We start from the raw sequence: 26,980 nt of genomic DNA, 5'->3' as shown, positions 1-26,980 counted from the left end.
AACCTATACTGTCTATTCATACATTTCTCTGCGTAAATTAATTATGCTTCATCCTATCCTGTGTGGAATTTCGAAATGCGCCATTTTGGCCGGCTCTAATTACATTATATCTCCCTCTTACAAATGTTTTTACTGCGCAATTGTATCGCTTTGTTTATATTTTTTTCTATTTTATTCGAATAATAAACATTTTACATATCACGCCTTTTGTAGCCTATACTGTCCATGCATGCATTTCTCTGCGTGTTAATTATGATTCGTCCTGAATGGTGTGGAATTTCGAAATGCGCCATTTTGGTCGGCTCTACTCGCATTATATCTTCCTATTACGATGTTGTTACTGCGCAATTGTATCGCTTTGTTTAGACATTCTTCTAATTTATTCGAAAATGAAACATTTTACATACCACTCCTTTTATAGCCTATACTGTCTATGCATTCATTTCTCTGCGTAAATTAATTGTGCTTCGTCCTGACAGGTATGGGACTTCGCAAAAGCGGCATTTTGGTCGCCTCTACTCGCATTATATCTTCCTATTACAATGTTGTTACTGCGCAATTGTATCGCTTTGTTTAGACATTCTTCTAATTTAGTCGAAAATGAAACATTTTAAATACCACTCCTTTTCTAACCTATACTGTCTATTCATACATTTCTCTGCGTGTATTATTTATGATTCGTCCTGATGGGTGTGGACTTCCGAAATGCGTCATTTTGGTCGGTTCTACTCGCATTATATCTTCCTATTACAATGTTGTTACTGCGCAATTGTTTCGCTTTGTTTATATTTTTTTCTATTTTATTCGAAAATGAAACATTTTACATACCACTCCTTTTCTAGCCTATACTGTCCATGCATACATTTCTCTGCGTGTATTAATTATGATTCGTCCTGACGGGTATGGGACTTCGTAAAAGCGACATTTTGGTCGGCTCTACTCGCATTATATCTTCCTATTACAATGTTGTTACTGCGCAATTGTTTCGCTTTGTTTATATTTTTTTCTATTTTATTCGAAAATGAAACATTTTACATACCACTCCTTTTGTAGCCTATACTGTCCATGCATACCTTTCTCTGCGTGTATTAATTATGATTCGTCCTGAAGGGTATGGGATTTTGTAAAAGCGACATTGTGGTCGCCTCTACTCGTATTATATCTTCCTATTACAATGTTGTTACTGCGCAATTGTATCGCTTTGTTTAGACATTCTTCTATTTTGTTCGAAAATGAAACACTTTACTTACCACTCCTTCTATCGCCTATACTGTATATGCATACATTTCTCTGCGTGTATTAATTATGATTCGTCCTGACGGTTGTGGACTTTCGAAATGCGCCATTTTGGTCGGCTCTACTCACATTATATCTCCCTCTTACAAATGATGTTACTACGAGGTTGTTTCGCTTTGTTTATATTTTTTTCTATTTTATTCGAAAGTGATACATTTTACATACCACGCCTTTTCTAACCTATACTGTCTATTCATACATTTCTCTGCGTAAATTAATTATGCTTCATGCTGTCCTGTGTGGAATTTCGAAATGCGCCATTTTGGTCGGCTCTAATTACATTATATCTCCCTCTTACAAATGTTGTTACTGCGCAATTGTTTCGCTATGTTTAGACATTCTTCTATTTTATTCGAAAATGAAACATTTTACATACCAATCCTTTTGTAGCCTATACTGTATATGCATACATTTCTCTGCGTGTATTATTTATGATTCGTCCTGACTGTTGTGGACTTTCGAAATGCGCCATTTTGGTCGGCTCTACTCACAATATATCTCCCTCTTACAAATGATGTTATTACGCGGTTGTTTCGCTTTGTTTATATTTTTTTCTATTTTATTCGAAAGTGATACATTTTACATACCACGCCTTTTCTAACCTATACTGTCTAAGCATACATTTCTCTCCGTGTATTAATTATGATTCGTCCTGACGGGTGTGGGATTTCGTAAAAGCGACATTTTGATCGGCTCTACTCACATTATACCTCCCTCTTACAAATATTGTTACTGCGCAATTGTTTCGCTTTGTTTAGACATTCTTCTATTTTCTTCGAAAATGAAGCATTTTACATACCACTCCTTTTATAGCCCATACTGTCTATGCATTCATTTCTCTGCGTATATTAATTATGCTTCATCCTGTCTTGTGTGTAATTTGAATTGCGCCATTTTGGTCGGCTCTACTCACATTATATCTCCCTCTTACAAATGTTGTTACTGCGCAATTGTATCGCTTTGTTTAGACATTCTTCTATTTTATTCGAAAATGAAACATTTTACATACCAATCCTTTTGTAGCCTATACTGTATATGCATACATTTCTCTGCGTGTATTATTTATGATTCGTCCTGACTGTTGTGGACTTTCGAAATGCGCCATTTTGGTCGGCTCTACTCACAATATATCTCCCTCTTACAAATGATGTTATTACGCGGTTGTTTCGCTTTGTTTATATTTTTTTCTATTTTATTCGAAAGTGATACATTTTACATACCACGCCTTTTCTAACCTATACTGTCTAAGCATACATTTCTCTCCGTGTATTAATTATGATTCGTCCTGACGGGTGTGGGATTTCGTAAAAGCGACATTTTGATCGGCTCTACTCACATTATACCTCCCTCTTACAAATATTGTTACTGCGCAATTGTTTCGCTTTGTTTAGACATTCTTCTATTTTCTTCGAAAATGAAGCATTTTACATACCACTCCTTTTATAGCCCATACTGTCTATGCATTCATTTCTCTGCGTAAATTAATTGTGCTTCGTCCTGACAGGTATGGGACTTCGCAAAAGCGGCATTTTGGTCGCCTCTACTCGCATTATATCTTCCTATTACAATGTTGTTACTGCGCAATTGTATCGCTTTGTTTAGACATTCTTCTATTTTGTTCGATAATGAAACATTTTACATACCACTCCTTTTATAGCGTATACTGTCTATGCATACATTACTCTCCGTAAATTAATTGTGCTTCATCCTGACAGTTATGGGACTTCGTAAAAGCGACCTTTTGGTCGCCTCTACTCGCATTATATCTTCCTATTACAATGTTGTTACTGCGCAATTGTATCGCTTTGTTTAGACATTCTTCTATTTTATTCGAAAATGAAACATTTTACATACCACGTCTTTTCTAACCTATCCTTCCTATGTATACCTTTCTCTGCGTGTATTAATTATGATTCGTCCTGAAGGGTGTGGAATTTCGAAATGCGCCATTTTGGTCGGCTCTACTCACAATATATCTCCCTCTAACAAATGTTGTTACTGCGCAATTGTATCGCATTGTTTAGACATTCTTCTATTTTATTCGAAAATGAAACATTTTACATACCACTCCTTTTATAGCCCATACTGTATATGCATTCATCTCTCTGCGTGTATTATTTATCATTCGTCCTGACGGGTATGGGATTTTGTAAAAGCGACATTGTGGTCGCCTCTACTCGCATTATATCTTCCTATTACAATGTTGTTACTGCGCAATTGTATCGCTTTGTTTAGACATTCTTCTATTTTATTCGAAAATGAAACATTTTTCATACCACGCCTTTTCTATCCTATCCTTCCTATGCATACCTTTCTCTGTGTGTATTAATTATGATTCGTCCTGGCGGGTGTGGACTTTCGAAATACGCCTTTTTGGTCGGCTCTACTCACAATATATGTCCCTCTTACAAATGTTGTTACTGCGCAATTGTATCGCTTTGTTTAGATATTTCTCTAATTTATTCGAAAATGAAACATTTTACATACCACTCCTTTTATAGCCTATACTGTCTATGCATTCATTTCTCTGTGTAAATTAATTGTGCTTCGTCCTGACAGGTATTGGACTTCGTAAAAGCGACATTTTGGTTGCCTCTACTCCCCTTATATCTTCCTATTACAAATGTTGTTACTTCGCAATTGTTTCGCTTTTTTTCACATATTTTTCTATTTTATACCAATATGAATCATTTTCCATACCTTTTCTGTCATACCTTCTCTTTCCAATGATTAAATTCTTCTTCGTGGATTAATTATTCTTCGTTTTGGCGATTCTGGAATTACGAAATAGTGGAAAATTTGTCACCTTTACTCTTTTTATGTTTTGCTATTACAAAAGTTGTTTACTGTATCCTTTTGCTTTGTTCACATTTTCTTCCATTTTATTCGAAAATGAAACATTTTTCGTACCGCTTCTTTTACTTTTTTTTCTTTCATTAATAAAATTTCTCTATGTGGAAAAATTGTGCTTCGTCCTGACGAATATGGAATTTCTAAAAATAGACTATATTGATCACTACTTGTCGCATTATGTGATGCTATTTAAATTTATTATTACCCCAAAAATTTTTTTTTCCTTATGAAAATAGATCATATTACCGTTCAATTAATAGAGTGAGTTTAGAATGTGTTCGTACCTTGTCCAATGTGAAGTAATATTTTTTTGATCGCAGTTTGTTAATTTATTTTTTTAACGAATGATTTTTATTATATTTTCGCAATTTTCTAGAATTTTCTTTTTCTTCTTCTTCAATTTTTACTTTCGTCATATTTATCGAAATTTTTGTTACCTATTATTTCTTCGAAATATTATTAAATCGATTGTAATAATTAACAAAACATTTTGTCGACATATCGAAATTTAACAATTAATTTGATTTGTCTACACTTAGCACGTATTATTTTAACGATTAGGTTTTTATGATAATACTATCGCGATTGAAAATTCATCTATAAATCTTTTCATACCATACATATAAAATATATTATCATTTTATAGACACATTTGATGAGGGTGAATTTGCACGAAGTACGGTAATGAAACGTCTAAGATGTCGGTGGACGACAAGACAATGCACTTATCGGATCTGTGGAGTATGAGGTTGATATGGATTGTTATAGCAAGCGTATAGTTGACGAAGGTACGACGGTTACGCATCCGCGAGAGACCTCGAGATTCTCCATTGGCTTATATTATCTAAGATGACGTAGACTTTATTGTTTTTTTCTGTTTCGTGCATCATAAACAAAATGATATCAGTAATCAAAACAATTAAAATATTTCAGAAAGATTTTTAAAACAGATATATCTGTTATAAAGAAAATGGAAAATAAAATGTAGAAATTTCTAAATATTTTAATATTACTATTTTTGGTTTGATTATTATAGTACATTTGATTTTTTTCCTTTTTTTTAAGATGTATACATTTGGATGGTAAAAACATTATTATCCTAAGAAAATATTGTCGGAAGAATACGCAATTTCGAGTTATTAAAATAGAAGATTTTTATTTATTTAAAATTGTTAAAATTGCATTATTTTATTTAAAAATGTTCAACAATTGTATTGTCTCTTTTTATATTATACGATTTTCGTGACTTTCTTTATAGTGCATCGATTAAATAAAATAATAATAATAAAAAAGAAAGAAAAAAAAAATAAAAAGGAAAAAAGAAAGATCTATTCGAATTTTTGAAGTATTTGAACTAGTGTCTAGTATCAAACGACTCATCCTGCATAACGTGAGTTCGCATATTAATGCATGAATAAGCTCGTAAATTATAACGATACTGGACGAAAAAAATTAAAGAAAAAAAATTGAGAAAAAGGAAAAGAAGAAAAGAAAAAAAAATTGACATACCTACCTTCATCTAACAGGGATCTGGCGTAATCTTTTATTCCACGGTTCATACTTCTCTTGCCATTAACGCGAAGCCTTTCGTTTGAACAAGCCGCCACTCGACGATTTCCCTTCAATTAACCGAGTTAAGGGGCAATTAGTCAAGACACCTTGGCACTCGAATAACAGACACTACCTTCCTAGTCTTCTCTCTCTCTCTCTCCGTCTCTCCTTGCTTCCACCCTTTCTTCCATTCTCTCTCTCTCTCTCTCTCTCTCTCTCTCTCTCTCTCCCTCTCTCTCTCTCTCTCTCTTCTTTCTTTCTCCCTCTTCATTCGTTTCTCTCCCTCGTTATCCCCACTGCTATACAAATGTCGATTGCTATCCGACGTTCCATCATCTTAGGGCTAAAGTGTCGATCGAATTACATTAGAGAGAGAGGGAGAGAGAGAGAGAGAGAGAGAGAGAGGGAGAGAGAGAGAGAGAGTGAGAAAGAAAAAGAGAGAGAGAGAGAGAAAGAGAGAGATAGAGAATGGGAAAGGGAGAGATAGAAAGCGCTTTCGTTGCCTTTCTCGTCCTCGTAGGAAGCCCCTATTGCATATGAATATAAGTGTATTATCATAATATCGAGTCGAGAGGGATGTCTACTCTTCTGGCTGACTCGAAGGGGGATGAAATACTTTTGGATCCGAGGGGAAGAAACTCGCTTTTACAGGATGTAGGTATATGTCGATGGAAATTCTGATAGCTAGCTAACGTTTCTATCTATTTATCTAACTATCTATCTATCTATCTATCTATCTATCTATCTATCTATCTATCTATCTTTTTCTCGCTTTTCTCTCTCTCTCTCTCTCTCTCTCTCTCTTTCACGTTAAACGTTTCTCTTTTCTACGAATGATTTGCGAAGGATCGTCGTATGAAGTTGTCGTTCAAGTTTTCCTCTTCTCTTCCTTCCTTTTTGTTTCTTTTTTTCTCTTTTTTTTATTTTTTTTTTTCTCTCTTTTGATTACATTGATTCGTCTTCCGTATTACGTGGAAACTTATTCATACATACATAAATGCATACATACATGAATATAATATATCTGTAACGTTACTTTTTGACTTTTGTAGGAGTCCCTTTTACGAATAGGAAATAACACCGGATAGATAAATAGATGAGATGGATGCCTATTAAATCTGAACAGATCGAGTACACGGAGAAGATTGCTTCTACGAATAGCGATGCCACAGTGAAATTATAGTTTTGCCGCGTAGAGTAACGTAATTATGTGCACGTCAATAGTATCGATCCATAAGAAGCATAAAAACGTCGAGCGGAACGAACTGGAAAGCCGAGTTCATTTAATTATCACTATTAGATCGATACTAGAATATATATATATATATATATATATATATATATATAAAATATATACATACATATACATATATAACACAGATACACACACAGAGATACTCTGTGAGAAGTCGAGAAGATGATTAAAGAGAAACAGAAAGAGAGAGCGAGAGCGAGAGAAAGAGAGAGAAAGGAATTGATTATCTTTCTCAACGGGTGGTAAGCTCGTCGACAAGCAGCAAGACACTGACAATGCGATTCGTGTCCGATCAGGTGTCTATGTTTATCTGTGCCACTCTCTCTCTCTCTTTCTTTCTCTTTATCTCTCTCTCTTTCTCTTTCTCTTTCTCTTTCTCTTTCTCTTTCTCTTTCTCTTTCTCTTTCTCTTTCTCTTTCTCTTCTCTTCTCTTCTCTTCTCATTTTATCTGTGCCACTCTTTCTCTCTCTCTCTTTCTCTTTTTCTTCTCTTCTCTCTCGGTCTTTCTCTTTCTTTCTCTTTCTCTTTTTCTCTCTATCTGTTTCATACTGTTTCTCGCTGTCTCTGTCTGTCTGTCCGTCTGTCTGCCTTTGTCCGTCTTCCTCTCTTATTCGCTTCGAAACAGGATTAATTCGTGAATTAACGAGCATACTTTAATTAACGTCGTCGCCTTGCAGGGTAGCTTCCCGTTGAGCGTATAAAATGTCAAAGAACTTTCCTTCTAAAGATATTAAAACGGAAAGCCCTATGATTCTTATCTTTCAAAAAAGGCCAAAGAAAATAGAGCAATTTTCGGTAATCTTCTTGAAAATCCTGAAAGGTATCAGGGAAAGTTTGTCCTAAAGTATTATAGGATTTCTTTTTGTGAAAATAAATAAATAAATAAATAAATAAATAAATAAATAAATAAATCATTTCTACTTATGTAAGACCTGGAAAAAGCAAGAAAAAGATAATTTTGAACATTTTATTTTTCAGTCGTCGAGTTTATTAATAAAATTCGTTAAAGAAACACGGTAGAGTTATAAAAAAGAAAGAAAAAAAAGAAACAAATAATAATAAAAATAATAATAATAAATAAAAAAAAGAAATGAAGAAAGACACAAGTCGTAAGGGCACGCGTTTTCAAGGGCTTCCACGAAGAAGACGGACTTGAAAAAAGTTGGCCCATGTAAAAAGTGGTTGTAACGTGGTTTCGTGAGAAGATACTTTATCGTCGAGTTAACGAGCACTTTTTTCTGTTATCTCTCTCTCACTCTCTCTTTCTCTTCCTCCCTCCCTATCTCCCTCTCACTCTTTCTCTCTCACTCTCTCTTTCTCTTCCTCCCTCCCTATCTCCCTCTCACTCTTTCTCTTTCACTCTCACTCTGTCTTCCTCTCTCTCTCCCTCTCCCTTTCTCTCCTTCTCTATCTTTTCGTTGCTCGCGAGAACGAGGTACAACGATCCAGATCTCTGCGCAGTTAAAGTCGGTCCGGTCTGGTCCAGGCCGAAAGGGCGAAGGACAAAAAGCGTTTGCGGTTTCGAAAGGTCCAAAGCATTTCGGAGTTTCACAGGGACAAATCAATGGCCATTAGTTTGATAGTCCAGTTTTTAGTTCGTTCGGTGTACCTTTCTCTCTCTCTCTCTCTCTCTCTCTCTCTCTCTCTCTCTCTCTCTCTCTTTCTCTCTCTCTTTCTTACTCATATACACACTTATCTCCTCTCTCTTTGTCTCTTTCTCTCTCTATCTATCTCTTTCTTCGTGCTTCGAGACCCACTCGTCGTCGGTGTAGAACAATAGGCCACAAATCACCGAAGCCGGAGCCCAGCTAAATCTCGTTTCGCAAAATCGGATTGCCATGGCCACGCAAGTCTCTCTCCTAACAACGATGCGCGGAATGAAAGTTCCGGCGATTCCTTCTTCGCAAATTTGCTTCCTCCCTTTTTCGCCCTTTCTTTATTCTTTATCCTCAGAGACGATTGGACGTAGGTATAAGACTTCGTGTGTGTGTATATATATATATATATATATATATATATATATATATATATATATATGTACCTACTTTTGATTCTGACTCCGACTTTGTCTTTGACTGTGACTCTGAGTCTATTAAATTTATAACGAAAATAAATCTTTGATACGAGTAGAGCGATTTTCTTTTTAGAAAAATTTCTGTCGTCGGTGAAATTAATCAAGTTTGTTTGTTGTCGGGAATAAAAAAATTATACGTATTTGTTCGACAATTCATAAAACTGAACGATATTGTTATTGAATTTGTTTCGATTTTCTTTTAATTTTATTTTTATGTATTTATTTACCTTTTTTTTCTTTTTCATTTTATTTTTATTTTCATATCATCGACCACTATAGTATTTGAGACGTGGGAAGCGGATTGGGGAAGGAGAATTTAAAAATATAATTTTACAAGATTCTTTTTGATATATAATCGAATCATTTATTTATTTACTTATTTATTTATTTTCTTTTCTTTTTTATTTTTTATTACGTTTTAATTTTGTTAACATCGAAAAACAACGAACCATTGCTTTTAGTCGACGCGTGAAACCCCGTTTCTTGTTAAGAAATAAAGATTTCTTCTAAGATATCGTGAATAAGTGTTTGCGAAAGAACCATCATCTCTACGTTACACAAGAGATCATTTCTCGTCGAGGGAAAGATTATATGTAGACGATTAAAAAAAAAGAAAAAAGAAACACTTATAATTTTACGACTTCGTCTCCGCAATGTTTTACTTTCTCATCATATATAAAATTTTATTTTGTATAAAATACAAAAAAAAAAAAAAACAGCAAAGGGGAAACTTGAAGATCCGATCAAATATGTAGCATCCTAAAAATAACAAAAGCAGTAATGTCTGAATAAAGGAAGAAGATTACAAAATAAAATAATAACGTTTAATCTATAAATCATAATTAATAATCCAATCTGCCTGATTATATATAATTAAGTAAGTATAAAGAAACATCGTATATTTTTTGATGAAAATAAAACATATAGACGGAGAGATAAATAAATAATCTCTAAAATAAAACAATATAATAATAAAAAGGAAACAGAAAAAAGAACGATGAAAGAGATAAAGCATATATCAAAGTATAATAATTATTTTCAAGAACACATTGAATCTAAGGAACAACAATATAAGACTGCCGTACTTATGGACAAAAGTGCTTTGTGCTCGTATATTACAGGTATATTCCATTCTACCTGACTGTACCTAATTAAGCAGGTATAAAGAATATCATTTGAAATGAAAAAGAAGCATAAAACTTGATAAATAAGCTCTTTAAAATATCATAAAATAACAAAGAGATAGAAATAATCAGGTAAAAAAGAAAACGAAGAACGAGATAAAGTCTATAGCAAAGTATAATGATTATTTTCAAGAATACAATATATATGCAATATTCAAGAAATATATCGTACATTGTGGTGTGTGTATGTATATATATATATATATATATATATATATATATATATATATATATATGTCGTATATAACAATACATAGACCCAAGTGTATTGTGTTCATGTATTACAGATATATTTCATCTTACATAACCTATAAATTAGATATAAAAAATAATTTTAAATGAAAACAAACCATACGAATAGATAGATCATTTCTAAAATAAAATAAAATAATAATAAAAAATAATTAAAAAAAAAGTAAATGAAAAAAGAGGCGAAGTATGTACCAAAGTATAATGATTATTTTCAAGAACACGCCATATGTAATATTTAAGGAGAAACAACAACAATAACAACAACATAAGGCTTACTTATGGACACTAGGTGCATTGTGCTCGTGTATTACAGATATTCCATCGATACGACGAACTCTTCTCGACGTTGAGAAGACGAGCAAAATATAAAAAGAAAAATAAGAATACACCAGAAGCAGATAGAAGAAGAGAGAGAAAATAAAAGGAAAAGAAATAACAAGAGGTGAAGAAGGAAAGGATGGTGAGGAAGAGTGAGAGACACGCAGAGAAAGGAGGAGGAGGAGGACGGCGAAGAGAAGAAAAAGGAAGAACAAGTTGAAAAAAAGAAAATGGAAGAGAATGAGAATGCGAAGGAAGAGGAGTATAAGTGGGCGAAGAGAAGAAAGGAGGGAGGTTAAAAGAGGAAAGGATGAGACGAACGAGAAGAAGGAGGAGGAGGAGGAGGAGGAGAAGGAGAAGGAGGAGACGACGTTGGTCCAGACCCCCGGGGGCTGCTGCCGAGCCGATACGATCTGATAGCCTATTTATCATTCGGTAGAGCTCACCTTCACTGTGCACCCTTCGTTTAGTTTTCATAGGGTCTTTACCTGACTCTCTTTACCTCCTTCTCCTTCTCTTCCTTCTCTTCCTTCTCTTTCTCCTCCTCCGCTTCTTCCATCTCCTGTTCCTCCTCTCCTTTCTCCTCTTCCTCCTCTTCTTTCTCCTTCTCCTCCTATTCCTTTTCCTTCTCCTCTTCCTTCTCCTCTCCCTTCTGGTTCTTGCATCCTCCCACATTATTTTCTAGAAAATCTTTTGATGTAGTACATACACACGTTAATGCATCTAACAACATTCTCGTTTATATATTACTGAACTGTAAATTTATTTCCACGCATAGTAGATATACCTTTATATATACTTATTTACATATTATATATATTATATATATATATATATATGCATATATATGCATGTATGTTTGTAGCTATGTACATATATACGTATCTTACTATTTATGTTCGCTTACATATGTTGTATGTATATTTCGTACATATATATATATATATATATATATATATATATATATATATATATATATATATATATATATATATATATCTGTATCTATACGGTATTTCATATCTTCGTATTAGGATGCTGAGAATGAGCCGCTTTATAATCCGACATCGGCTAACGGCAGCGATTTTTATTTCCTGATGTACCATCGTTTATCGGCTATGCAACGTGATGTAACACTTATCCATGGTATCTGAAAGATCGTATAATAGTGGTCTGTATCGATAGTTCTTACTACCGATCGATCGTTATAAGAAAATATCGAACGTTACGGTAATCTTGTTGGATTTTATCGTTATATCATTTTACGATCTATACTTATCTATACCTATATATTTATATATATATATATATATATGTATATATATAATGTGTGATATAAAGAGGAAAGTAATTGTTTTACAATTAGTATATAACATTATATCCATATAAACATTTTATCCATGTAAAATATATATAAGTTAATATATATGTATATATTTATATGTGTGTGTCTGTGTGTACCTGTTTAATATTCAAAAAATACAATTTAAAAAAATCAAAAGCACGGGTACGTTGAGCTATGAGCAATTCCACGATATGTTACGATTATTTTCGATATTTTTCATAGTCCTATTCCTATATCGAGCCATTGGATAAGTTCGTGCTCATGGAGTGTGCCTCTTTTCTCGATTCTATGAGAAAGAGAAAGAGATAGATAGAAGAGAATACGAGGGTGGAGGAAATATGTTTGACGAGTGGGACGCGATTGTATCGTATAAGCGAGCGAGAGAAAGAGAGAAAGAGAAAGAAAAAGAGAGAGAGATAGAGAGAGAGAGAGAGAGAGAGAGAGAGAAAGAGAGAGAGAGAGAGAGAACACTCAGGGTTCTTCCAATGGCAGATCGATATCGCGATCCTTAACGGATTTACGACCCGTCTTATCTCTCAAAGGTACCGACGAGCACGCACCAACCGTAGACCGACTACGGATGGGATCGCTTAACGATTTCGTTTCAGACTTTACTTACCTTCAATGGTAACGATTGTTCGAGCTTTAGAGACTTACGTACATATATATATATATACACATACACACACACATATATATACATATATACATATATATATATATATATACATAAACACAACGGGCATTCGGCACGACAGATACGATATCGTTTGAGGATCTTTAAGTCGTAAACTTTCGTTCACCGAGAGACGAACCTTCTTCGTTGAAATGTTGAAAGAAAGAAAAACTAAAAAAAAAAAAAAAAAGAAACATATATCTACAAGAGCAAAAAAGAAAAGAAAAATGAGAAAAAGATAATGTATCGTTAGTAAACGATATAAAACGATAAAAAATTTTCGTAGGAATAGGATGAGAGAGGATCGTTTTGTATGGGGCTTCTACTTTCACGATTAACTGAAATAGCAAAGTTTTATTAATGATGCCTTGAAATTTCGTTTAAAAGGACGGATGATAAATGTTGTTTTTCCTGGTTACTCCTTCGTTTATCATCGTCTTACCTTCGTTTCGTTTTTTATTTTTCTTTCTATTTTTTTCTTTTTTTTCGAAATTTTATCGAAACTATATGTACACATACATATATACATACACGTATACATATATTTCCTTGAATATATGTAAGATATATATGCAGGCTGATGTATTCTCGTAATAGCTTTAGCAAAAGCTTTTCAATAACATCTCCTTCGGTTTCTTCTTATTTCTCCATATTATACACATAGGTAGACCTTTTCAATGCGAAAATTTTGATTATACCACGTATTCGGATATATTTGATAAAAGTACTTCATAAAATTCGATTTATAAAATTTATAATTTCTAATATATAGAGAATATAATCGATATCAAATAAATTATAAATATATATATATATATATTAATTATAATTTATTAATATATATATATATATATATGTATAATTGTATTCTGATTATATATAGGTACATACACCTACATTGTATACACCGAATCGATATTGAAATACATAGTAGAATGCATTTAATCCGACGACTAATCAAAATCAAATAAATTTTACTTTCCCTACGTATCTGCTTAACGTTACATCAACGATTTTAGAAACAAGAAACGTGCGCTTCGAAAATCTGTGTCGGATGAAAAGGGATAGGAAACATTCGAGAAGGTGTCGACGGATGTAAAATCGAGCTCGTTCGTAGAAACGAGGTATAAAAGTCGACCTACGGGAATATATACACATGCCAAACGATCCATTTCCACCTTCTCAGCTTGTGTCGTATCGTATAAGTGTATTTTCACGATGGTTTTCTAAGAGTTACACGCACACGCACGCATACACATATATAGTTAGACAGTTACATGGTAGCTTACGAGCAAAAGGTACAATAACTATAACAACGACAAAGATAACGACTATATATAGCTTTCGTAAAAATACTTTTCTTCTTCTATACCTTCTCTTATTCCCCTCTCTTATCCTCCTCTAAACCACTTGCAACCCTTCCCTTCCTTTCTCTCTCTTCTTCCATCTTCCCACTCTTTTCACGGAACAACTTTGTATCGTTTCAAAGATTTCGCACGTTCTTCGTGTTACAATTGCGAGTATTTCCATCGATATATCGGGAATGCAAGCCAATACCTACCGATTAGCATCAAGAACGCGAACGACCGTTCGAAAGTCTTTAAGCGTTACCAAGCAGGTTTCTCTTTTGTATTCCGTGGACGAGAAACGTAGCGATGTTGCGTTTACCTCCGTTAGAACTCCCTTTTCCTTATCGATTTATGCTCGTACGTTCTCCTGAAGCTTGGAGCCCACGATATTTTCTTTCTTTCTTACTTTCTTTCTCTCTTTATTTCTTTATTTCTTTATTTCCTTCTATCTTTTTTTCTTTCTCTTATTATCTTACTCTGTTACACTCTCTGAAGAAGAAAGAGAAATAAAGGAAATAGGGTGAGAAAAAAGAAGACAGGGGGCGCTCGTAAATTGGTCGGTGGTAACTCGCTCGAAGGTATTTTCATAACGAGCACGAACATATCGTTTTCAATACTTCTCGAAAAAGAGAGAGAGAGAGAGAGAGAGAGAGAGAGAGAGAGAGAGAGAGAGAGAAAGAGAGAATGTGGAAGAAAATATGAGAGAGAAAGAGAGAGAGAAAGAGAGAATGTGGGAGAAAATATGAGAGAGAAAGAGAGAGAGAGAGAGAAAATTTAAGAGAGAATGTATATGAGAGAGAAAGAGAGAGAGAGAGAGAGAGATAGAGTTTGAACATCAAGAGTACGGTTAATCGTCAAATTTATATCCGTCCGTTCGATTTAAGCCTAACGACGACGAAATCCACGTTCGACGTAGACGACGAAAACGACGACAGTTCGAAGTCTTAAGACGCCCGCGGTGTAATACGATCGGTGTAAAGGTTTACGGTGCAGTGACTCGTGAATCACGTTAGAAAAGACTTTATGGTGTATTGCTGGTGTGAAAGAGAAAGATAGAGATGGAGAGAGATAAAGATAGAGATAGAGATAGATAGGTAGATAGAAAGAGAGAGAGAGAGAGAGAGAGAGAGTAAGAGAAAGAAAGAGAAACTCATAGCATAAATTATCTCGCAGGTTGGATGCTCGCATTCTTTGTTCTTTTTTATTCTTCTACATGTTTTATCGAAAGTAATAGGAAAAAGTTTTTTTTTTTTTTTTCCTTGTAACTCAATAATTTTCTGATCCGTATTTTATCCAAAACACATAGTCGTGGGGACGGGGGGCGGTTGGAAAGGACGACGAAAGAGAAAGAAACACGTGAGTATATGTACATGCTCGTTCGAATATATTATTTTTTTCTTTTGAAAAAGCAGGTTTCAATGACTATGAATCTCTATGCACTCGTGGCCGTTGGTGATTTCGATAAACCGAGCATTGGAAAGCAATTGGGACTTTCTCCAAGATTGGACCCAACCGTGGATATGTTATCGGAATCACGTCGTTTTCGTGTAACGAGCTGGAAACGTGGGACTGATTTCGTGTAACGATGAGAGTTACAAACGACGGTTCCGTTGTTAATGGCACTTTTTTTTCTCCCTTTCCTTTTTTTATTTATTTTTCTTTTTTGTTCTCTAATTTTTCTTTTTTCCTTTTTTTTCCTTTTTTCTCCCCGCCCCCCCCCCCCCCCCCCCCATTTTAATCGATCGTTGCGTGTGGTCGAACGGCTTTCTCGATCGAATATATATGTGTATATATATTCTTAAGTTTCTTGTTACTGCTTTATTGCAACAATATAATTTTGTTGTTAACAAATAATCTTTCATTTACGTTCGTTCGTTTGTGAATTATTTTTTATTATTTTTTTTCTTCTTCTTTTTTTTTGTTTTTTTTTTTTTTTTTTTTTCATTCGTTTGTTCGCCATTTTCGTTCGCATGTAAAAGAGACAAGTTATATAAAAACACGAGCTTTGTTTCTTTAGTCGAAAATTTGCTCAGCTTCTTCTACTAACGTGTGTCATCCTTTAGATTACCGACCGTAGATCTTACACCTTACGAGCGATAATCTTCGTTGGCTTTTGCCAGAGAAAACGAGCGCTTAAACGGACACCTAAAACACTTCGAAGGGAAAGAGAAGGGATATATCGAGAGATTGCCGATCGATTTTACTCCCACTAAATAGCTGGCTTTACGCTTTCACACGACGAGCGGCTTTATAGCTCATGAAAACGTTCGCTCGAGCGAAACACAAGATTCTTGCAAAAGGAAGGAAGAAACCTTTATCCTCTTTTTCTTTTTCTTCTTTTAGAATTGTTTTTCTTCTCTCTTGTTTTTTCTTTCTTTTCTTTTTTCTTCCTTTTTTCTTTTTTCCTTTCTTTTTTTCCTACTTATCGCCGAGAGAATCTTGTTGTTCATTTATGTATTATATAAGTCTGGCAATATGGTTTTTCTATTAAATAGATAAGAAGCTTATATTTTAGAGAGACAAATCTCTATTTTTCGATAACGAGAATTTTCTATTCTTTTACATCAGTACGAAATATATTTGGTTATTTTAAAAAGAGGAGACGGTGATGATTTTAATTTTCCAAATTTTTATTCTACCAAGAAAATTTGATAAAAAAAAAATTGGACATTAAATATTATCACGAGTGTATATAATTGGACTAAAAGAAAGGAAAAAAAAAATGAAAAGAACGACGAGAAATATTTTTTATTTTAAAAGTTCTCAATTTGAATTTTATAAGAATGAGAATTTATATCTATTACCAATAATTATTCTATCAAAATAAGAATTTGATAAAAAAAAAGAAAATGAACATTAAATATTATCACAAGTTTATTGAATTATCCTTAAAAAAAGATGAAAAGAATGACGAGAATAATTTTTCTATTTTATTGATTTTTAATTTGAATTTTATACTAATAAGAATTTAATGTATGAGTAATTATTTTAAAAGTTTTCAATTTGAATTTTATAAGAATGAGAATATCTAATTATTATTAATAAATATTATTATATTTCTAATGATTAAATTAATTATAATAATAAAAAATAAATAATTAAATTATTCTAATAAATGAGACGAAAATAAAATACTTAATAAATTCTAAATGATATATCGAATTATAAAAAAAAATGTCATACAATTTGTACAATTGAAATAAAACTAAGTATTAAAAATTCCGTTCTCTTTAAACTAACGAAATAAGTCATCATGGTATGTTGAAGACTAAGAACCCGTAATCGATATCCTTTCTACACCCCTAATGAAAAATCGCTTAAAGTACAATCAAGTTTTACGGGCATAGGAGTCTGGCCACCGTACGATAGATGAACGATATGATATCTACCTGCGGCGTTATTGGTAGGCTCCTGCCTCCTTAACGACAGTGCGAGGACAGGTAGTGGTGAAGGAGAGAGTGCCCGTTAAATTATCGAGTTTATCGTTTGGGAGGTCGTAAAGTTCGGCTGCGAGAATCTCGAATATAGCTTCTGGCCCTTTTCTGCTATGGCATACGACAGGATGAATTGTAGGCAGGACGAAATTTTCGTTGGTACTACTACTTACGACTTCTTCATTGCTCTCTTGAGAACTAAGGCGATACTTCCTTTTTATTTTCTTTTTATTTATTTATTTTTCTTTTTTTTCTCTTTTTTTTTTTTGTTTCGTTCGTTCAAACGAGAATCGTAAAAGATAATTTTGATAGAAAAATTTTCTTATGTTATCGTAAATAAATTGTTTCGGATACGAATAGGAATAATTTTTCTTTTTCCTTTTTTCTTTTTTATTTTCTAAAGAATAAAGAAAAAGAAAAATAAGAAGACTGGCAGTTTTATCGCAAAGATTTGTAGATTTGCAAAAAATTAGGAAATATTTCTTTGTGAGAATTATGTAAATTTTTTTCTATCAGAAAAAGAATAATTTTATTTCTTTATTATTTAACTAATTATTTTCGAACAAATTAAAAGAATTTCTTTTTTTTTTTTTTTAATGTTAGTAATTATATCGATGTAAAAATTTCTGCAGAAAATTAGGGAAATTTTTCTGTACGGACGTTATGCAAATTTTTCGATCAAAAAAGAAAAGAAAAATTTTTTATAAATTAATTCTTCTTAAACTAATTAGATGAAATTTTTCTTAAGAAATGATGAAAACTTCATGGATGTAAAGATATTTTACAAAATCAGAATATATTTCATTATGGAAATTACGAAGAAAATTTTTAAATCAATTGTTTCTAAACGAATTGTAATAATTTTTTCTCCAAAAATACTCATTAATTTCATCGATATAAATTGTTAACAAAATGAAAAAAAAAAAAATTATCTAAAACTATTCTATTAAAGAAAACGAATAATTCTACTTGTTTTAATTGAATGTTATTTAAATGACAGAAATACGAGAATCTTGTCGGAGTATTATGTTTTATATCGTTGAATATAAAAAAACGATTTCGAGATCTAACATGATTCGGAATTTATTCAGATAGTTGGATTTCCTTGGTCGATTTATCCAACTTTCCAAGTTCTGTAAATCTTAAGAGAGGAAAAGCAAAAGAAGAGAGAGTATGTATTCTCGTTGCTATGAAGATTATCTTTGAATCATGTTCCTCAATCTTGACTGTTTGGTACTCTCTCTCTCTCTCTCTCTCTCTCTCTCTCTCTCTTCTTCTTCATCCTCTTTTCTCTTTCTCTCTTCTTCTTCATCCTTCTTTCTCTTTCTGTCTTCTTCTTCATTCTTCTTTCTCTTTCTCCCTTTCTTCTTCATCTTTCATTCTCTCTCTTTCTCTTCATATTTCTTTCTTTCTCTCTCTCTCCTCTTTTCACCCTTCATCTTTTCTTTATCTTTCTTTCTTCCCTTTTCGTCCAACCACTTTTCTTTCTTATTCTTCCTTCTTTTTTATTTACACTTACGGTGTGCCTGTCCACTCAGCTTGTAGATGACTACTCTTTCTTCCAGTATTATTACCACCCACACTATATCTTGGTAAGCCACACGAAGTGTACTTGGTAAAAGCACGATACATTCCATGTTCACTGACACTCATCTCCTGGTTTGCTACGACCGACGTTATTACATACTCCAGCATATACGAGTCAGTTGATATTTGTTCGTTCAAAAGAATGTAAAATGTGAAGAGAAAGAAAAAAAGAAAAAAAAAAAAAGAAAAAGAAAAAGAAAAAGAAAAGAAAATGTAACGATTGTAATGTATTAACATGCTTGACCATTTCGAAACGGAAATACACATATATAGATTATTATTATCTTTGAGATATACAGATAATCTTTTTTTTTTTTTTTTCATTTTTTTCTTTATCTCTTTTTCTCACTTTTATAGAAAAAAATATACAGAGAAATTTATTTTGATTATTATCCCCACACACTCCCCCCCCTCTCAACGATTATATTTATAATTCGATGGATATCAAAAAAAGAAATGAAATAAAATATAAAATTTCTGTAAAGTTTTCAATATATGTGTTTTCATGGTTTTTGAAATCTCGAGAGGAAGTTTCCGTTTCACGCGAACTACTCGGCTATCATAAATAATTCCAGTTCAAAGAGAAAGAGAGAGAGAGAGAGAGAGAGAGAGAGGGAGAGAGAGGGCTTCTTGAATGCAGTCTCCTACGATAAAGGTCATATTGTATCGAAAGGAGAACCTGTTATATTCAGAGAGGTAAAGAATAGATGGTTGCGATGTATTACGACGTGAATTCAAATAGTCCTGTTCCATTGCATTTCTCTCTTTCCCTTCGATCACTATGAATATAGGGAGAATCTCTAAGTTCAATGCACTGACTGATACTATATGAATATATATATATATATTTATATATATATATATATAAATGTATGTATTATATATATGTATGTATGTATGTATGTATCTATGTACGTTGGTAATCATAGCGAGCAATGTAATTTGATTATTACTTCATGAACAAAATCTATTCCCATCAACATATATGAGAAAGGATAATCTCGTGTTCTTCCATTAAATTCAAATTGAATTTTTGTTTCGTATAATTTTTTTAAAGTATTCTATTTGATATATTTACCATGTAATAATGATTTTACAAGTATTCACGTATATCGAAAGTTCGACGAATTGTAATAAACTCAACGAATTATTCGCACCTTGTTTATTGCTTTATGAACGAAGTCTATTCCCATCAGCATATATGAGAAAAGATAATCTCGTATTCTTCCATTAAAAACAAATTGAATTTTTGTTTCTTGTAATTTGTTTTTCAGTATTCTATTTGATATATTTATCATGTAATAAAGATTTTATATATATTCGCATATATCGAAAGTTCGAAGAGTTATAATAAACTCAACGAATTATTATGTACATTGTACAACATCTTGTTTATTGTTTTATGAACGAAGTTTTATTCTATTAACATATATGAGAAAAAATAATCTCTTGTTCTTTCATTGAAATCAAATTGAAATTTTTGTTTTTTGTAATTTTTCTTTTAAATATTCTATTTAATTTTTTTACAATGTATAATAATGATTTCACAAGGATTCACGTGTATAAAAAATTCGACGAATTATAGGCAGTATATTGAATTATTGGTAAGCTTGTTTCCATTGCTTTACGAATGAAATTTTTATTCGAACAGAAAATTCGAAAATATGGTTTTTGTGTTCTTTAATTAAAATCAAATTGATTATTTTTTTTTTTTTTTTTTTTTTTTTTTTTTAATATTCCTAAAAATATCTTTAGACATATCTTTACCATGTAATAACCGATTTTAACATTATTTCGATATATCGAATGTTCGTCAAATTATAAAACAAGTTCAATGAATGAAACTTGTTCGAAAGGCATCAATACGTAGACAGCCAATTATATCGCCGGTTTCGAAGGTCCCTGGCCATAATTTAACTAAGGAGGCCTAAACCAACAGCTGTTCCGCGGGACGCGACGCGGCGTGTACGGGACAACGGAGTTAGGTTAAACTCGTAATTCACTTACCTCTCTCTTACACGATATTGTAGTAAGTACGGATTACGATCGGGCTGTCTCTGGTTGTTCGCAAATAGATTACAGAAAGTTACACATAGCAAAATTAAATTATTTTCATTCTGTGATTATTATTTTTCTTAAACTTTTTCTATCTTGTTTTATTATTCAATTTTCGTGTTTATCTATGAAAAATAGATTTAAACGTATCCAATTAAAATCAATTGAATTTAATATATTTAATCATTTTATTTATTATTTTTTTTTTCAATGTGTTCTCTTAAAAAAAAGAAAAAAAAAAAAAGATAAAGTATACGGACGAAAAATATTTCTCAATCCCCTCGTGTTTTTAATACGCTTGAAGTATCTTCAATGTCTTCAATCTACAGCTTGTTTTATTTATTATATTATCTTGCTTATTTATTAATATCTTTTATTTTTTAATATATTATACCTTCGAAATAATACTTATAGATATTTCATTATGTTTATCGATTAATTAATACATTTTTTTCTTTATTCATTTCTATCCTTATTCATAATTATATTAAACATTATTCGTAATTCGCAAATAATGAACATTAATGGATACATTCGTAAAAATATAAAATATATTGAACTTCTTAGAATTATGTAAATAGAACGTAATAAGCTTTACGAAATTGTTTCAATTATACGAACATATTGTGCGTACCAATTTACCTTTTGTACTCCCTTTCGTGGCTATCCAATCGAGATATAGGATACCGTGATCGTTCTATTCGTAATGATTCTCTTCTGGTTCTGCGCGGTCAGGCGACGTAGATGACTGGACCAACGATGATGATGTTCGTTGACTGACGATGCTGATAGTATTGCCGTTACACAATGGATTCAGTTTGACGCATGAGTCGATGTACAGGGGATCGTTAATTTCGTGTTCTCTTGTTCCATAATGATTCTACTGCTTCACATGCGCAGACGTCCTTTTCCTGTTAATAATTCATCTTTGAGTTAGCAATAGAGAGAGAGAGAGAGAGAGAGAGAGAGAGAGAGAGAGAGAGAGAGAAAGAGAAATTTCGCTCGAGGAAAGGATGATCTTATCGAGATCCAAGCCGGATTATAGATCGAAGGTCCAATCGTCTTAAAAATTTTATATAGAAAATAAATAATCACTTCTATATTTATTCAATCAATATTTTTATTCATCAATATTAAATATTTCATAAAATATAATTGTATATATATATATATAAAATATATATATAAATATATCGGTAAATATTTATGATATTTATAATAAAATATCAATACTAATATAAATGATCGGTATAAATAATTGTTGCTTGTTTCTCTCGAATTATTATAAATACTGATAATCGATTTTAAAATATTGAAAAATTTGTTATATTTGCAAATATTTTCCATTAAAATAACTGACAATTTTTGTATTAATCGATTTAATATCAATAACTTGTATTACGTACTGATATGTTATTATAAATACAGATTAAATATATTTAAAAATACTGATCCAATAAATGATTTTACTTGGAGGAATCATTTTAAAATAATCTTACGAATTTCACCGTCATCGATATTATTTTTTAAGAGACGATTTTTTTCTTTCTTTCTTTCTGTATTTTTATTTTTATTTATTTATTTATTTATTTCTTTTTTTTTTTTATTTCAATCACATTGAAAGATATTACTTCTCGAAAAGGATTCTCCCAATCGTCATACACGACCGTATCGCCGACTACAAAGTAAGCCGATGATCATTATTTATTACAGAAAGGAGGACGTCAGCTGACGCAATTAAATTCTCTTTATGGCGAAGTAATTCGAAAAGGATGTTTAAAAGCGATCCATGTTGAGAATTCATGCTCTCTCTCTTCCATGCATTCTCATATATCTATGTACAACATGTATTATATCTATAGGTATACGTAAGTAAGATTTTCCTTTTTCGAACGTTCGCACGTAAGTCTTTTCTCTCCTCGAGCAATTTCACAAATCGATTTATGCAGCATAACGAGTAATCACGATTCTTCGATGCATCACGCCTACCTTTGGAAATCTTTAAACGTATATACATATATCATATCATACACATATATATATAATATGTATATATATATATATATAAATATATATATATATATATATATATATATATATATATATATACTTGTAATATGTTCAGGATATGTTGCTTCACACGTAACGCATTTTCTGTTTTAGAAACAATGCGAACGTCGACGTAGGCCCGCCTGTTTTAGTACAAGCAGCACAAGCACAAAAAAAGGAGTCCCATGAAAACATCGCACGAATAGCAAAGCGGTATCTCGACGATAACATGCAGCAGGCGTGGATCAATCCTCGGTTAATATCAATGGTGAGTGAATATAAATGCCATGATTATACGGTGCGTTAGACGAGAACGAATAATGATATATAGATACACACACACACACACACACACACACACACACACACACATATGTATATATATACTTCTGATATATACTATAGCATCTCTTTTCTTCTTCTTCTTCTTCTTCATTTCTTTCTTTCTCTCTTAGCACGATTTATTACTATTAACTCCCACACCATTATACATTGCACGATACAGTTTCGATTGCCCAACGAATTTTACTTATGGAGTTCAGTATTGACATATGAAAGTTATGTTAATGAAGCATAGTCATCTCGATTAATGTAAGTAAGTGAAACGCCTAATGTACTTTCGTTCGTTCGTTAGTTAGTTTCCTTGTTATCCACCATCTACTTTCGTTCGTATCGTTCGTATGTTGTGTAGCTAGATGTTTAGGTATATATAACTATATACACAGATAATATACGTTTGTTGTTCGTCGCAAACTTTCTCTTTCTCTCTCTCTCTCTCTCTCTCTCTCTTTCTATTGATTTGTAAAAATGCGTACAGTAAAGACTACATTGACCATGTCAATTAGATGTAACGAACCGAATCAATGTAATATCGCTCGTGCCTTTATTATAATCGTAAGAGCGCGAGAACGAGACTCATTAGAAACGTAAGTAGGTCCCTTCTTCGTCTCTCTCTCTCTCTCTCTCTCTCTCTCTCTCTCTCTCTCTCTTTCTCTTTCTCTTTTTCTCTATGTATTTTTTTTTCTTTTTCTTTGTCTAATGATACGACTCCATTTTGAGATTCGTTAGAGACTATCTTATCTTTCTAATTTATCTTTTTCCGTCGTTGGAATCAAAATGTCGAATCTTAGAGTTCGATCATGAGACACGTTCTTTTCTCTCGATCGTTATTGCATAATTAAAAAATACTTTTCTCTTTTCCCTTTTTTTCTTTTTTCATGAATAATTTTGGAGATAATTTTAGTGCACAAAAAAAAAAAGGAAAAAGGAATGAAATAAATATGATTCATACTATTTTTTTATTTTTTATTTTTTATTTTTTTTCGATTCGATCCAATTGAAAAATCCATCGACGATTTTAAAATTTTGGTTCCGTATGTATCGTACACGAAATTTTCGTACTTCACGATTTTGAATTTTGTTTCGTTGATGTTATTGGAATCATTAAATACGTGTGCCATGTGTCACGTTATTGGCATACTATTATAACACGTCTACATATTTCATTTTTTACAGGGGAAATTCGTATCACGCATTTTTCGTTTCGTCCCTGGAGCGTTCTCTCATCCCTCTCTCTCTCTCTCTCTCTCTCTCTCTCTCTGGTTTTATAGTCACTATTCGCGAGGATGCAGTAGCACGTATCCGGACTCGGACAGGTAGAATGTGCTGGACGGATCATTAAGCAAGCCAATAACAAACTCACGATCCACATAACCCTTCGTTATGTTCGCGAATGCTATTAACCCGTGCAAGGCAGCAATCATCGGACAGGTAGGCAGGTAGGTAAGTAGATAGGAACCTACCAACCAACCATTTCGTAATGTTAAAAGTGAATATAAAGTGAATGTGTGATCGAGACAGACGAACTGACGGAGACAAACAGATATGAAAAAACAAGATAGGATAAGAACAGAAAGATTAAAATAAATGGAAATAAGAAAGACAAACTAAAGCCGATGGAAAGTGACAGAAATATTAATGAAAATAAAGGAAAAACGGTGGGGAGATAAGGTGTGGTGCGGGAGGAAGAGTATAAAATCGATAGAAAATAATAGAAAAATTAAAATATATAGGGGAAAAAGGACGGATGGACTGATAGACCGATAGAAAACAATAGAAATATTAAAAAATCTAGATAGAAAAAAGAAGAAAAATGAAAGAAAAAAACTAACGGACTAAAATCTATAAAAAAATAATATAAAAAAATTAAGATATATAGAAAATAAACAGATATATTATTAACAAATAGAAAAAGACAAGTGTAAAGAAAAATGAAATGGTATATGATAAAATAAAATCTTTTCGAAAATGAATTAACGATACATAGAAAGTATCGGACAAGATAATGAAAAAGAATTTTGTTAATTATTTTAAATAACATCATTGACATAAGTAGATATGTTTAAAGATCGAAACAACGGAGATGATCTTACGGATAGTTTCTCGAGGTGAAGTATCCGGTGTAACGGGTTTCCTTAGACGTCCAATACGCGTCTTGAAACTTACACGTCCTCGTTACGCTACCGACGCGTTGCACTTGTGCGACCGAGGTTGTACCTTGAACCGACGAGATTTACGATCGTTCCACATTATACCTGCCGGCTTTATTAGCATGACCGGCCGTTCGAAGGATAGATTACCCGGTGTAACCAGATCGTCCGTTCGATGAAGAAGAAGAAGAAGAAGAAGAAGAAGAGAGAAAGAGAAAGAAAAAGAAAGAAAGGAGACAGAAATAGAGAGAGAGAGAGAGAGAGAGAGAGAGAGAGAGAAAAAGGGAGAAAAAGAGATCGATATATAGGTCCATTGAACGAACCACGTACCTTTTCTATAGGCATTACGTTATCTTAGAATTACAGAAATAAGAAATAATAAAACAATTAATAATAAAGGAAGATAAAATTTTTAATGAGGACATTTTATTCTTTCCAATTAAGATTTTTACATATCGTATCATATAATATAGATTTTCTCTAACAATAAAAATGTTTCTATTAACCACGATCACGATGGATTAACCACGGTCTCGTATCAACGAATATCTAATTCAATCAAAATTAATATATGCACGTCCAAGAGGATTATTTATCTTTCGTTAAACGATGATACGTCGTACGAGTAAATAAAAATGTGTTACCGTTAGAAGATAGACTACGAATGGTATTAGCTATCTCGCTAAAGTAAGATTGCCCGTGCGCTCGACTACATTTGCGTCTTTTAGACGATCCTTCAATGTCAGTCAGCCAACAACAAGTGTGACGAGATATCATCGCTCCTTCGAGAGAAATATAAAAAGAAAAGAAAAGGAAGAATAGACAGAAAACAAGAAAGAAAAAGAAAGATGGATGGAAGGAAGGAAGGAAGGAAGGAAGAAGGAAGAAGTAGGCCAAAGTTAATCAAGGAAGAAGGAAGTTGAAATTCGATTCATTTCTGGCCTCATTAAGCATTTAATAATCTCAAGTATTAACGACGATCATAATATCCGTAACATTATGAGACGTAAATAGAATTATATATATATATATATATATATATATATATATATATATATATATATATATTCATATATCTATATATAGATAAAAATATTAATATAGATATAGATATAATAGAACAACGTAGATATCTACGTATATGCAGTTAAATCATTCTAACTGCTCTTAACACCCCTGTATTCTTCCTCTCTAATAATAATAATAATAATAA

General features: G+C 32.5%; 1 protein-coding gene and 1 long non-coding RNA gene across 9 annotated transcripts in view; one reads left to right on the top strand and one right to left on the bottom strand.

Annotated features, from left to right (window-relative positions):
- LOC124948844 overlaps window positions 1-26,980 on the top strand; it is a 434,489-nt gene that overhangs the window by 113,095 nt on the left and 294,414 nt on the right. For all 8 annotated transcript variants that reach the window (XR_007100864.1, XM_047493071.1, XM_047493070.1 and 5 more), the window contains one exon: window positions 23,393-23,546. Coding sequence is in view for 7 of the 8 variants with exons in the window: in XM_047493071.1 (XP_047349027.1) it covers window positions 23,393-23,546 (154 nt within the window). In the remaining variant the exon portion in view is untranslated. The remainder of the gene's footprint in view (window positions 1-23,392; window positions 23,547-26,980) is intronic.
- Window positions 21,955-25,928, bottom strand: LOC124948850. Its single transcript, XR_007100868.1, has 2 exons — window positions 25,711-25,928; window positions 21,955-22,140 (listed from the first exon to the last, which is right to left on the bottom strand). It is a non-coding gene; the product is annotated as an uncharacterized LOC124948850 (long non-coding RNA).

This window comes from Vespa velutina, chromosome 4 (genome assembly GCF_912470025.1).
Source record: "Vespa velutina chromosome 4, iVesVel2.1, whole genome shotgun sequence".
NCBI classification, from domain to species: Eukaryota; Metazoa; Arthropoda; class Insecta; order Hymenoptera; family Vespidae; genus Vespa; species Vespa velutina.
Note: the sequence above shows the minus strand (reverse complement) of the source record. Positions and strands in the feature narration are given on the sequence as shown.